Raw genomic sequence first — 17,582 nt, forward strand, 5'->3', positions numbered from 1 at the left:
ACTGTCTATCGCCATCACCAGTTGAAGCAACGCTGGTAGATCCTCAAGCCCTGATCCTCGGATGCTGTATCAAACCACTCATACCAAACCTGTGCATTCAGTCCCAGAGTCTTCACCAATTACTAATGATTTGCAGCTCCTGTTGAGCACTTCAGCAAACTGATTCCACTGACGAGTGCATCCAGTCATCAGACTCCTCGAACTGACCATCAGGCTGACTCTGGTGGCTCTTATGATCCGCTGATTCGCAAGCATTGCCTTTCAAACCGCAACAAGCTCCGTTCAATACCTGTTCGGCACTACTCCTCACCTAGGACACCTCAACCGTCACACCAAACCAGCCTTGAACTGCATGACCAGCCCCAAACAGCCCTGTTTGCTGTAGTCGCACTACCAAGAAGGTTGTATTGACCCATAACTGCCCCCCTGCTCCATTTTTGGCCCTAGAGACTGGTTGGGTCACTTGTGCACCTTTTTCATCAAAGACATATACTTCTCAAAGAACATTGTGTTCATACAATTGCCTTTCACCCCTGTATTCTAGCCCAGAGTGCAGTAGTCTGTTTATTCTGGCATATTCTCTGTTTTTACACAGGGGTTGGATTTTGTTCAGTGTTCTCTGTTTAGTTTTCTTGCAGAATATGTGTTTAATTAAAGTATTTATATTTGTAGATAATCTTGATTAGACATTCCTTTATTTTGACCTGGTATACTTTGCTGTTTGGGTTGCTACTGAACCACATTGACACCCCTCTTGAGAGTATAGCCTTCGCTCGAAGGAGGCATATCTCTTAACGCTGCCTCTTGTACCTTTATGATTGCATCACTATTGGGTTATAGATGTGTGAGGGCAGAGTAGATGATTTATTCACTACTCATCCCTATACTCCTGAAGAGCAGAAGTCATTTGTTCACAGCTGCACCAATCACTATGCTGGCTACAGCGTATGGCAGTTGCTGTCCCAAACAGCTGGAGAGCCATAGGCCACCCAAACGGGTTCCGGAGGAACCATCAAATATCATTACCTCAACTTTCCTCTTCCCAGTCCTTATTCTTAGCGGCAAACTGCCTTTTTCCCAGTGATTCCCAAAACTGCATATTTATACAAGCATTTATAAAATATACTGATTCACCACTACACAGGGTAACGACTTACCCACAATTCTCCTGTTGTTTATTGTGTCGGTGAGGAGAATAATGAGCTGAGAGAGCTGCTTGGTTTATTCCTACATCAGCATGAAATAGACGACCCCTCTGGCAGCCTTGTGGTCACTAGGAGGAGTTCTTCTACTGCTCCTTCAGTCCAGAGAAGCAAGGCCCGGGCTGAGTTGGCGTTCCCCTGCAGCTCGAACAGGGCTGAGCAGCTGGCGGAAATGTGGAGGCAGCCCTCCAAGGGCATATACAGCATCATGGGCATTCTGGTGAAAGTCCTAACCTTCAAATCAGCATACTCATCATCGCCCAATCACCATTCTAATCATGATCATTCTCATTGTCACTCTCATCACCATCATCATAACCACTATCATACCCATCACCATTCTCATCAACATCATTCTCATCATCATTAGCATCTGCATCATCATCCTGTCACCATAATTCTCACCATCACTCTCATCACTATCATCCTCATCAACATGATACCCATAATCATACCCATCACCATCCTAATCACCAGGATTCTCATCATCACCCTCATCCTCGTGAGCATCCTCCTCATCATCCTGTCACCATAATTCTCACCATCACTCTCATCACCATCATCATCATCATCATCATCATCATTATCATACCCATCACAATCCTAATCACCATAATTCTCACCATCACTCTCATCACCATCATTCTCAACATCATACCCATCACCATCCTAATCACCACCATTCTCATCATCAGCATCCTCACCACCATAATCCTCATCAACTTTATCCTCCTCCCCATCACCATTCTAATCACCATAATTCTCAACACCACTCTCATCACAATCATCCTCATCATCCTCATCATCATACCCATCATCATACATATTAACATCCTAATCACCATTATTCTCATCACCCTCATCAGCATCCTCCTCATCATCATACCCATCATAATACTAATCACCATCCTAATCACATCATTCTCATCATCACCCTCACCACCATAATCCTCATCATCCTCATCCTCATCACCATCCTAATCACCATAATTCTCATCATCAACATCCTCCTCATCAGCATCCTCCTCATCATCTTGTCGTCATAATTCTCATCATCACTCTCATCACCTTGATACTCATCATCTTACCCATCATCATACACATCACCATCCTTATCACAAATTCTCAGCATAAACCTCACCACCATAATCCTCATCAGAATCTTCCTCATCATCATCCCCATTACCATTCCAATCACCATAATTTTCATCATTACTCTCATCACCATCATTCCCATCATCATACACATCACCATCCCAATCACCAATATTCTCATCATCACCCTCATCCTCATCAGCATCCTCATCATCATGTCACCATCATTCTCACCATCACTCTCATCAGCATCATCCTCATCATCATACCCATCATTATACTAATCACCATCCTAATCACATCATTCTCATCATCACCCTCACCACCATAATCCTCACCAGCATCATCCTAATCATCATCCCCATCAGCATTCTAATCACCATAATTCTCATCATCACTCTCATCACCATCATTCCCATTATCATACATCACCATACCAATCAACATAGTCATCATCATCAACTTCATCCTCATCAGCATCAACATCATACCCATTATCATACCCATCACCATCCTAATCACAATAATTCTCATCATCATCACCCTCCTCATCAGCATCCTCCTCATCATCTTGTCGTCATAATTCTCACCATCATGCTCATCATCTTACCCATTATCATACACATCACCATCCTTATCACAAATTCTCAGCATCAACCTCGCCACCATAATCCTCATCAGAATCATCGTCATCATCATCCCCATTCCCATTCTAATCATCCCATTCTAATCATCCTCATCATCCTGTCACCATCATTCTCACCATCGCTCTCATCACTATCATCCGCATCATCATCATACACATCATCATACCCACAACCATCCTAATCACCAGGATTCTCATCATCACCCTCATCACCATCATCCTCATCATCCTCATCATCATCATCATCATACCCATTATCATACCCATCAACACCCCAATCAACATAATTATCATCATCAACCTCATCCTCATCAGCATCATCATCATCATCTTGTCATCATAATTCTCACCATCGCTCTCTTCACTATCATACTCATCATCATACCCATCACCATTCTAATCACCATCATCCTCATTATCACTCTCATCACCATCATCATCATACCCATAATCATACCCATCACCATCCTAATCACCATGATACTCATCATCACCCTCATCACCATCATCCTCATCCTCATACCCACCACCATTCTAATCACCATAATTCTCATCACTCTCATCATCACTCTCATCACTCTCATCACTCTCATCACTCTCATCATCATCATCATCATCATATCCATCATCATTCCCATCGCCATCCGAATCACCATAATTCTCATCATCACCATCATCCTCATCATCATCTTGTTATTATCATTCTCACCATCGCTCTCATCACTGTCATCCTCATCATCATACCCATCATCATACCCACCACCATCCTAATCACAACATTCTCATCATCACCATCACCACCATAATCCTCATCAGCATCATCCTCATCATCATCCCCATCACCATACATATTAACATCCTAATCACCATTATTCTCAACATCACCCTCATCCTCATCAGCATCCTCCCCATCAGTCTGTCACTGTAATTCTCATCATCACCCTCATCACCATCATCCTCATACCCACCACTATTCTAATCACCATAATTCTCATCACTCTCATCATCACACTTATCACCATCATCATCATCATCATCATCATCATCATCATCATCATCATCATCATCATCATCATCATCATCAGCATCATCATCATCAGCATCATCCCCATTATCATACCCATCAACATCCCAATCAGCATAATTATCATCATCAACCTCATCCTCATCAGCAACCTCCTCATCATCTTGTCATCATAATTCTCACCATCTCTCTCATCACTATCATCCTCATCATCATACCCATCACCATTCTAATCACCATAATTCTCATCATCACTCTTATCACCATCATCCTCATCATCATATCCACCATCATACCCATCACCATTCTAATCACATCATTCTCCTGATCACCCTCACCACCATAATCCTCATCACCATCATCCTCATCATCATCCCTGTCACCATACATATTAACAACATAAACACCATTATTCTCAACATCACCCTAACCGCCAACCTAATCACCATAATTCTCATCATGACCCTCATCAGCATCCTCCTTATCAGTCTGTCACCGTAATTCTCATCATCACTCTCATTACCATCATTCTCATCATCATACCTACCATCGTAGTAATCACCATCCTAATCACATCATTCTCATCATCAGCCTCACCGCCATAATCCTCATCAGCTTCATCCTCATCATCATACCCACCATCATACTAATCACCATCCTAATCACCATAATTCTTATCATCACTCGCATCACCACCATCCACATTATCATACCCACCATCATACTAATCACCATCCTAATCACATCATTCTCATCATCCCCGTCACCACCATAATCCTCATCACCATCATCCTCATCATCATACCCATCATCATACCCATCACCATCCTAATCACCATCATTCTCATCATCACCCTCACCACCATAATCCTCATCACCATCATTCTCATCATCATACCCATCATCATTACCATCACCATCCTAATCACCATCATTGTCATCATCACCACCATAATCCTCATCAGCATCATCCTCATCATCATCCCCATCCCAATCACCATCCTTATAACCATCATTCTCATCATCACCCTCACCACCATAATCCTCATCAGCATCATCCTCATCAGCATCATCCTCATCGTCATACCCACCATCATACCCATCACCATCATAATCACCATCATTCTCATCATCACCCTCACCACCATAATCCTCATCACCATCATCCTCATCGTCATACCCATCATCATACCCATCACCATCATAATCACCATCATTCTCATCATCACCCTCACCGACCATAATCCTCATCACCATCATCCTCATCGTCATACCCACCATCATACCCATCACCATCATAATCACCACCATTCTCATCATCACCCTCACCGACGATAATCCTCATCACCATCATCCTCATCGTCATACCCATCATCATACCCATCACCATCCTAATCACCATCATTCTCATCATCACCCTCACCGACCATAATCCTCATCACCATCATCCTCATCGTCATACCCATCATCATACCCATCACCATCCTAATCACCATCATTCTCATCATCACCCTCACCATCATATTCCTCATCACCATCATCCTCATCGTCATACCCACCATCATACCCATCACCATCCTAATCACCATCATTCTCATCATCCCCTTCACCACCATAATCCTCATCACCATCATACTTGTCATACCCATCATCATACCCATCCCCATCCTGATCACCATCATTCTCATCATCACCCTCACCACCATAATCCTCATCACCATCATCCTCATCGTCATACCCACCATCATACCCATCACCATCCTAATCACCATCATTCTCATCATCACCCTCACCACCATAATCCTCATCAGCATCATCCTCATCAGCATCATCCTCATCGTCATACCCACCATCATACCCATCACCATCATAATCACCATCATTCTCATCATCACCCTCACCACCATAATCCTCATCACCATCATCCTCATCGTCATACCCATCATCATACCCATCACCATCATAATCACCATCATTCTCATCATCACCCTCACCGACCATAATCCTCATCACCATCATCCTCATCGTCATACCCACCATCATACCCATCACCATCATAATCACCACCATTCTCATCATCACCCTCACCGACGATAATCCTCATCACCATCATCCTGATCGTCATACCCATCATCATACCCATCACCATCCTAATCACCATCATTCTCATCATCACCCTCACCGACCATAATCCTCATCACCATCATCCTCATCGTCATACCCATCATCATACCCATCACCATCCTAATCACCATCATTCTCATCATCACCCTCACCATCATATTCCTCATCACCATCATCCTCATCGTCATACCCACCATCATACCCATCACCATCCTAATCACCATCATTCTCATCATCCCCTTCACCACCATAATCCTCATCACCATCATACTTGTCATACCCATCATCATACCCATCCCCATCCTGATCACCATCATTCTCATCATCACCCTCACCACCATAATCCTCATCACCATCATCCTCATCGTCATACCCACCATCATACCCATCACCATCCTAATCACCATCATTCTCATCATCCCCTTCACCACCATAATCCTTATCACCATCATCCTCATCTTCATACCCATCATCATACCCATCACCATCCTAATCACCATCATTCTCATCATCACCCTCACCACCATAATCCTCATCACCATCATCCTCATCATCATACCCACCATCATACCCATCACCATCCTTATAACCATCATTCTCATCATCACCCTCACCACCATAATCCTCATCACCATCATCCTCATCGTCATACCCATCATCATACCATCACCATCCTAATCACCATCATTCTCATCATCACCCTCACAACCATAATCCTCATCACCATCGTCCTCATCGTCATACCCATCATCATACCATCACCATCCTAATCACCATCATTCTCATCGGCACCCTCACCACCATAATCCCCTTCACCAGCATCCTCATCATCATACCCATCATCATACCCATCACCATCCTAATCACACCATTCTCATCATCCCCTTCTCCACCATAATCCTCATCACCATCATCCTCATCATCATACCCATCATCATACCCATCACCATCCTAATCACCATGATTCTCATCATCACCCTCACCACTATAATCCTTATCACCATCATCCTCATCGTCATACCCACTATCATACCCATCACCATCATAATCACCATCATTCTCATCATCACCCTCACCATCATAATCCTCAACACCATCATCCTCATCGTCATACCCATCATCATACCCATCACCATCCTAATCACCATCATTCTCATCATCACCCTCACCACCATAATCTTTATCACCATCATCTTCATCGTCATACCCATCATCATACCCATCACCATCCTAATCACCATCATTCTCATCATCACCCTCACCACCATAATCCTCATCAGCATCATCCTCATCATCATCCCCATCACCATACACATTAACATAGTAATCACCATTATTCTCATCTTCACCCTCATCAGCATCCTACTCCTAAGTCTGTCACCGTAATTCTCATCATCACTCTCATTACCATCATCCTCATCATCAGACCCACCATCATTCCCATCACCATTATAATCACCATCATTCTCATCATCACCCTCACTATCATTCCCATCACCATTATAATGACCATCATTCTCATCATCACCCTTACCATCATAATCCTCATCATCATTCCCATCACCATATAATCACCATCATTCTCATCATCACTCTCATAACCATCATCCTCATAAAACCCACCAGCATACTAATTACCATCCTAATCACATCATTCTCATCATCACCCTCACCACCATAATCCTCATCACCATCATCCTTATCATCATACCCATCATCATACCCATCACCATCCTGATCACCATCATTCTCATCATCATCCTCACCATCATAATCCTCATCACCATCATCCTCATCGTCATACCCACCATCATACCCATCACCATCCTAATCATCATCATTCTCATTGTCACACTCACCACCATTATCCCATTCACCAGCATCCTCATCATCATACCTATCACCATCCTAATCACACCATTCTCATCATCCCCTTCTCCACCATAATCCTCATCACCATCATCCTCATCATCATACCTATCATCATACCCATCACCATCCTAATCACCATCATTGTCATCATCACCCTCACCACCATAATCTTCATCACCATCATCCTCATCGTCATACCCATCATCATACCCATCACCATCCTAATCACCATCATTCTCATCATCACCTTCACCACCATAATCCTCATCACCATCATCCTCATCGTCATACCCATCATCATACCCATATCACCATCCTAATCACCATCATTCTCATCATCACCCTCACCACCATAATCCTCATCACCATCATCCTCATCGTCATACCCATCATCATACCCATCACCATCCTAATCACCATCATTCTCATCATCACCCTCACCACCATAATCCTCATCACCATCATCCTCATCGTCATACCCATCATCATACCCATCACTATCCTAATCACCATCATTCTCATCATCCCCTTCTCCACCATAATCCTCATCACCATCATCCTCATCATCATACCCATCATCATACCCATCACCATCCTAATCACCATCATTCTCATCATCACCCTCACCACCATAATCTTTATCACCATCATCCTCATCGTCATACCCATCATCATACCCATCACCATCCTAATCACCATCATTCTCATCATCACCCTCACCACCATAATCCTCATCAGCATCATCCTCATCATCATCCCCATCACATTACACATTAACATCCTAATCACCATTATTCTCATCTTCACCCTCATCAGCATCCTACTCATAAGTCTGTCACCGTAATTCTCATCATCACTCTCATTACCATCATCCTCATCATCAGACCCACCATCATTCCCATCACCATTATAATCACCATCATTCTCATCATCACCCTCACTATCATTCCCATCACCATTATAATCACCATCATTCTCATCATCACCCTTACCATCATAATCCTCATCATCATTCCCATCACCATATAACCACCATCATTCTCATCATCACCCTCACCACCATAATCCTCAACACCATCATCCTCATTGTCATACCCATCATCATACCCATCACCATCCTAATCACCATCATTCTCATCATCACCCTCACCACCATAATCCTCATCACCATCATCCTCATCATCATACCCATCATCATACCCATCACCATCATAATCACCATCCACCATCCTAATCACCATCATTCTCATCATCACCCTCACCACTATAATCCTCATCAGCATCATCCTCATTATCATCCCCATCACCATACACATTAACATCCTAATCACCATTATTCTCATCTTCACCCTCATCCTCATCAGCATCCTACTCATCAGTCTGTCACCGTAATTCTCATCATCACTCTCATTACTATCATCCTCATCATCAGACCCACCATCATTCCCATCACCATCCTAATCACCATCATTCTCATCATCACCCTCACCATCATAATCCTCATCACCATCATCCTCATCATCAGACCCACCATCATTCCCATCACCATTATAATCACCATAATTCTCATCATCACTCTCATCACCATCATCCTCATCATCAAACCCACCAGCATACTAATCACCAACCTAATCACATCATTCTCATCATCACCCTCACCACCATAATCCTCATCACCATCATCCTCATCATCATACCCATCATCATACCCATCACCATCCTAATCACACCATTCTCATCATCCCCTTCACCACCATAATCCTCATCGTCATACCCATCATCATACCCATCACCATCCTAATCACCATCATTCTCATCATCACCCTCACGGACCATGATCCTCATCACCATCATCCTCATCGTCATACCCATCATCATACCCATCACCATCCTAACCACCATCACCCTCACACCATAATCCTCATCACCATCATCCTCATCTTCATACCCATCATCATACCCATCACCATCCTAATCACCATCATTCTCATCATCACCCTCACCACCATAATCCTCATCACCATCATCCCCATCGTCATACCCACCATCATACCCATCACCATCCTAATCACCATCATTCTCATCGTCACCCTCACCACCATAATCCCTCATCACCATCATCCTCTTCTTCATACCCATCATCATACCCATCACCATCCTTATAACCATCATTCTCATCATCACCCTCACCACCATAATCCTCGTCACCATCATCCTCATCGTCATACCCATCATCATACCCATCACCATCCTAATCACCATCATTCTCATCATCACCCTCACCACCATAATCCTCATCACCATCATCCTCATCGTCATACCCATCATCATACCCATCACCATCCTAATCACCATCATTCTCATCATCACCCTCACCATCATAATCCTCATCACCATCATCCTCATTGTCATACCCACCAACATACCCATCACCATCATAATCACCATCATTCTCATCATCACCCTCACCACCATAATCCTCATCACCATCATCCTCGTCATGCCCATCATCATACCCATCACCATCCTAATCACCATCATTCTCATCATCCGTTTCACCACCATAATCTTTATCACCATCATCCTCAACTTCATACCCATCATCATACCCATCACCATCCTAATCACCATCATTCTCATCATCACCCTCACCACCATAATCCTCATCACCATCATCCTCATCATCATACCCATCATCATACCCATCACCATCCTAATCACCATCATTCTCATCATCACCCTCACCATCATAATCCTCATCACCATCATCCTCATTGTCATACCCACCATCATACCCATCACCATCCTAATCACCATCATTCTCATCATCACCCTCACCACCATAATCCTCATCACCATCATCCTCATCGTCATACCCACCATCATACCCATCACCATCCTAATCACCATCATTCTCATCGTCACACTCACCACCATTATCCCCTTCACCAGCATCCTCATCATCATACCCATCATCATACCCATCACCATCCTAATCACCATCATTCTCATCATCACCCTGACCACCATAATCCTCATCACCATCATCCTCATCGTCATACCCATCATCATACCCATCACGATCCTAATCACCATCATTCTCATCATCACCCTCACCACCATAACCCTCATCACCATCATCCTCATCATCATACCCATCATCATACCCATCACCATCATAATCACCATCATTCTCATCATCGCCCTCACCACCATAATCCTCATCACCATCATCCTCATCTTCATACCCATCATCATACCCATCACCATCATAATCACCATCATTCTCATCATCACCCTCACCACCATAATCCTCAACACCATCATCCTCATCGTCATACCCATCATCATACCCATCACCATCCTAATCACCATCATTCTCATCATCACCCTCACCATCATAATCCTCATCACCATCATCCTCATCGTCATACCTATCATCATACCCATCACCATCCTAACCACCATCATTCTCATCATCACCCTCACCACCATAATCCTCAAGACCATCATCCTCATCGTTATACCCATCATCATACCCATCACCATCCTAATCACCATCATTCTCATCATCACCCTCACCACCATAACTCTCATCACCATCATCCTCATCGTCATACCCATCATCATACCCATCACGATCCTCACACCATCATTCTCATCATCACCCTCACCACCATAACCCTCATCACCATCATCCTCATCATCATACCCATCATCATACCCATCACCATCCTAATCACCATCATTCTCATCATCACCATCATAATCCTGATCACCATCATCCTCATCGTCATACCCACCATCATACCCTTCACTTCATAATCACCATCATTCTGATCATCACCCTCACCACCATAATACTCATCACCATCATCCTTGTCATACACATCATCATACCCATCACCATCCTAATCACCATCATTCTCATCATCACCCTCACCACCATAATCCTCATCAGCATCATCCTCATCCCCATCACCATACACATTAACATCCTAATCACCATTATTCTCATCTTCACCCTCATCCTCATCAGAATCCTACTCATCAGTCTGTCACCGTAATTCTCATCATCACTCTCATTACCATCATCCTCATCATCAGACCCACCATCATTCCCATCACCATCCTAATCACCATCATTCTCATCATCACCCTCACCATCATAATCCTCATCATCATCATCCTCATCATCAGACCCAGCATCATTCCCATCACCATTATAATCACCATAATTCTCATCATCACTCTCATCACCATCATCCTCATCATCAAACCCACCAGCATACTAATAACCAACCTAATCACATCATTCTCATCATCACCCACACCACCATAATCCTCATCACCATCATCCTCATCATCATACCAATCATCATACCCATCACCATCCTAATAACACCATTCTCATCGTCCCCTTCACCACCATAATCCTCACCGTCATACCCATCATCATACCCATCACCATCCTAATCACCATCATTCTCATCATCACCCTCACGGACCATAATCCTCATCACCATCATCCTCATCGTCATACCCATCATCATACCCATCACCATCCTAACCACCATCATTCTCATCATCACCCTCACCACCATAATCCTCATCACCATCATCCTCATCTTCATACCCATCATCATACCCATCACCATCCTAATCACCATCATTCTCATCATCACCCTCACCACCATAATCCTCATCACCATCACCCTCATCGTCATACCCACCATCATACCCATCACCATCCTAATCACCATCATTCTCATCGTCACCCTCACCACCATAATCTTCATCACCATCATCCTCATCTTCATACCCATCATCATACCCATCACCATCCTTATAACCATCATTCTCATCATCACCCTCACCACCATAATCCTCGTCACCATCATCCTCATCGTCATACCCATCATCATACCCATCACCATCCTAATCACCATCATTCTCATCATCACCCTCACCACCATAATCCTCATCACCATCATCCTCATCGTCATACCCATCATCATACCCATCACCATCCTAATCACCATCATTCTCATCATCACCCTCACCACCATAATCCCCTTCACCAGCATCCTCATCATCATACCCATCATCATACCCATCACCATCCTAATCACCCCATTCTCATCATTCCCTTCTCCACCATAATCCTCATCACCATCATCCTCATCATCATACCCATCATCATACCCATCACCATCCTAATCACCATCATTCTCATCATCACCCTCACCACTATAATCCTTATCACCATCATCCTCATCGTCATACCTATCATCATACCCATCAACATCCTAATCACCATCATTCTCATCATCACCCTCACCACCATAATCCTCATCACCATCATCCTCATTGTCATACCCATCATCATACCCATCACCATCCTAATTACCATCATTCTCATCATCACCCTCACCATCATAATCCTCATCACCATCATCCTCATCATCATACCCACCATCATACCCATCGCCATCCTAATCACCATCATTCTCATCATCACCCTCACCACCATAATCCTCATCACCATCATCCTCATCGTCATGCCCATCATCATACCCATCACCATCCTAATCACCATCATTCTCATCATCACCCTCACCACCATAATCCTCATCAGCATCATCCTTATCATCATCCCCATCACCATACACATTAACATCCTAATCACCATTGTTCTCATCTTCACCCTCATCCTCATCAGCATCCTCCTCATCAGTCTGTCACTGTAATTCTCATCATCACTCTCATTACCATCATCCTCATCATCAGACCCACCATCATTCCCATCACCATTATAATCACCATCATTCTCATCATCACTCTCACTATCATTCTCATCACCATTATAATCACCATAATTCTCATCATCACTCTCATCACCATCATCCTCATCATCAAATGCACCAACATACTAATCACCAACCTAATCACATCATTCTCATCATCACCCTCACCACCATAATCCTCATCACCATCATCCTCATCATCATACCCATCATCATACCCATCACCATCCTAATCACCATCATTCTCATCATCACCCTCACCATCATAATCCTCATCACCATCATCCTCATCGTCATACCCATCATCATACCCATCACCATCCTAATCACCATCATTTTCATCATCACCCTCACCGACCATAATCCTCATTACCATCATCCTCATTGTCATACCCACCATCATACCCATCACCATCCTAATCATCATCATTCTCATCGCCACCCTCACCACCATAATCCCCTTCACCAGCATCCTCATCATCATACCATTATCATACCCATCACCATCCTAATCACACCATTCTCATCATCCCCTTCACCACCATAATCCTCATCACCATCATCCTCATCATCATACCCATCATCATACCCATCACCATCCTAATCACCATCATTCTCATCATCACCCTCACATCATAATCCTCATCACCATCATCCTCATCGTCATACCCATCATCATACCCATCACCATCCTAATCACCATCATTCTCATCATCACCCTCACCGACCATAATCTTCATCACCATCATCCTCATTTTCATACCCATCATCATACCCATCACCATCCTAATCACCATCATTATCATCATCACCATCACCACCATAATCCTCATCACCATCATCCTCATTGTCATACCCATCTTCATACCCATCACCATCCTAATCACCATCATTCTTATCATCACCCTCACCACCATAATCCTCATCACCATCATCCTCATCGTCATACCCACCATCATACCTATCACCATCCTAATCACCATCATTCTCATCTTCACTCTCCTCACCATCATCCTCATCATCATACCCATCATCATACTAATCAACATCCTAATCACACCATCCTCATCATCAACCTCGCCACCATAATCCTCATCAGAATCTTCCTCATCATCATCCCCATTATCATTCTAATCACCATAATTCTCATCATCATACACATCACCATCCCAATCACCAATATTCTCATCATCACCCTCATCCTCATCAGCATCCTCATCATCATCATGTCACCATCATTCTCATCATCACCATCATCACCATAATCCTCACCAGCATAATCCTCATCATCATACCCATCACCATCCCAATCACCATAATGCTCATCATCACACTCATCCTCATGGGCATCCCATAACCATCATAATTACCACCATCCTCATCACCATCATACGTGTCATCATCCTCCTCATCATCCTCATCACCACCATCCTCAGCATCATCTTCATCATCATCCTCACCACCATCATCCTCATCACCATCCTATATCCAGTTGTCAGAGGAGGAAGGGGAGGACACTGAAGGGAAACACCTGCATATAAAGACTCCATGGCTTGCACCAGAGTAAGATCTAAGACCATGGTGTACCGAGTGCGCGGGTTCTCCCGGGCCCTACTCCCCAGCGGCCCGGGGAAAGGCCAATTGCGTGAAAGTCCTGCTATTTACAATGGGACTTTTCTCCAGGACTGTGGACACTTTGAGAATGGAGGCAAGGTGAACTGTATCCACCAGATCTGTGGATCTGCTGCTTGGTTGCTGCATCTCACTGACTTCTGTGCACCCTTGGTGCCTGCCCCTACCGGGCAGGCTAACCAAGTGTTTACTCACACTCATTACATGTTGCAGTCCACTGAGCTTCAGTCACTAGCAACAACAAGCATTGGAAACACCAAAAGTGTGGGTTGCTGTTTAGGTATGTGATAGAGATTTGCTAAGCACTTATATTATGGTACTACGGATGTGATTACCTGTACATATTATACCAGTGCTTGGAAAATGGGCATAACTATACATAAGCCCCAATTTCTGGCTTTGTCAACACTTCTTTTTAACAGGATCTCAGGGCAAGACACAGATAATAACCAAGTGGCTGAAGGCACACTTTGTTAAGACTTGCTTATTACACCATTAGCCATTTACTGCTGCAATGAAGTCATTACCTCTCAGTAGACTGCTCAGTAATAACCATGGAGGGCTAACTAACGTTTGATCTTCCTGATTGATAGAGTGAGCTTTAAGAGTTCCCGGAGGGTGTGTTTTGGGCAGGGAGGGGCTGGTAGTGGGTGGGAATGCACATTAGGATTAATCTGGCCATGGGCAGTGAATGGGTAGGTAAATAACCAAACAACACCGTGCGAGCTGTGTGTCCCTCCTCACATGATATTTCCCACCTAGTTGTACTCTAATGCAATAGTGTCGGCTTATAGGTGGCAGTGAAGCGCTACCCAATAGCCAAAACTAAACATACTTCCACTGGGTATGCAGTACTTTGTTGTCCTGAGTGATTTGTTGTTTGTATCAAAGGAGTATTGGGTTCACTTCCAGAGTAAGGACTGGGATGAGGAAGATGGATGTAGATGTAATGTTCTGATTATTACTGGTAATCTTCATTACTCCTAATCCAACTCTTCCTTGTCCCCATTCTAACACTCTTCTCGCCTGCACTAAAATGGGGATCCCTTCGACCAGTTGGGTATGAAATATGAGGATATGTTACTCTTCAAAATGGTGGACCAGTGAAGTAAAAGAAAGAGAAAATAAGAAGAAAATGTGGGAATCACTGGGGAGAGGAGAACTTTCCAGATAAGGGCAGTAGCTCTATGAGTAATGAATATTACTGGTAAGCAATCAGGGCCGAGCATGTCATGAGATCAGAGAGCAGGCAGTCTGCATCATGACACTGTGAGACATCTCACAACAGCTGATGAACAACTTGCAGTGCCATATTTTCCATCTGCTCAAGACCATAACTTACGATCCACTTGTCTGTATTAAACTGAATAAAAGGCAGAGATTCTATGACAAGACTGGAGGCGAGCATTATGCTTCAACTTCTTTAATTCACTACTCTTCAGCAGTTTCAACAAAACTCAAAAAACAATAACAAACACTGAAAACTGTCTAATCAGACTTTTCTTCCATTTGAACTACAATCCCCATAGTCTCTGTAGTTCATCACACTCCATGCCCAGTAATAACCACTTCCTGTCCCTGGGCTCTTCCTCTCTTCTTTTACTGCTCTTCAAGCAGATAAGTACTATTTCCAGTTATCTCCCTATTTTATGTGGAAATGTGATTATTTCAGCAGTAGGGTAGATATAGCGTTTTGATAGACATTGCTAGAATAGAGCAAGCACAGAGATGTGAGTCCAGAGAGGAACGTGTATGTTTAGATCTGCAGATCGTATATTTTAAGTACCAATGTAGGCTGCGCAGCGGCGCGCCGTGCATAGCAGAGCGATTCGAAACTTGAACGTACTGCTAGCTCGTCCTTACGAGCTGACTTATCCACGACTCGCGCGCCCCGTGCCATATGTCCGGAACTCTAGGGGAGTTAGCCGCGAGAGGATAAGCCGAAGCGGTTCGCAGGACTGCTCAAGTTGTACCCCGGTCCACCTCCCTTGCAGAGCCGGAGACCGCGGGGAGCCCTAGCGCCGTGTAGCGCCCTGCTCCCTTCGGGAGGCGGAGCCTGCGGTGCATGAGGGAATCCTCACGACCCCCTCCTTTGTGAGGGTGGAGTCAGCTAGTGCCTGCTTCCGTATTTGCATTCGTTCATGCAACACGGAGCAGAGCACCCGTAATAAGCCGGGCCC

At 43.9% G+C, this 17,582-nt stretch overlaps 1 protein-coding gene across 1 annotated transcript; it reads left to right on the forward strand.

Annotated features, from left to right (window-relative positions):
• The first annotated feature begins 10,463 nt into the window (after window positions 1–10,463).
• Window positions 10,464–11,645, forward strand: LOC138504906 (uncharacterized). The gene has a single exon (XM_069625309.1). It carries the CDS (start codon window positions 10,464–10,466, stop codon window positions 11,643–11,645), a length of 1,182 nt encoding a protein of 393 aa, XP_069481410.1.
• Window positions 11,646–17,582: the final 5,937 nt, after the last annotated feature.

Source organism: Ambystoma mexicanum, chromosome 11, assembly GCF_040938575.1.
Source record: "Ambystoma mexicanum isolate Mex_15411 chromosome 11, UKY_AmexF1_1, whole genome shotgun sequence".
Classification (NCBI taxonomy): Eukaryota; Metazoa; Chordata; class Amphibia; order Caudata; family Ambystomatidae; genus Ambystoma; species Ambystoma mexicanum.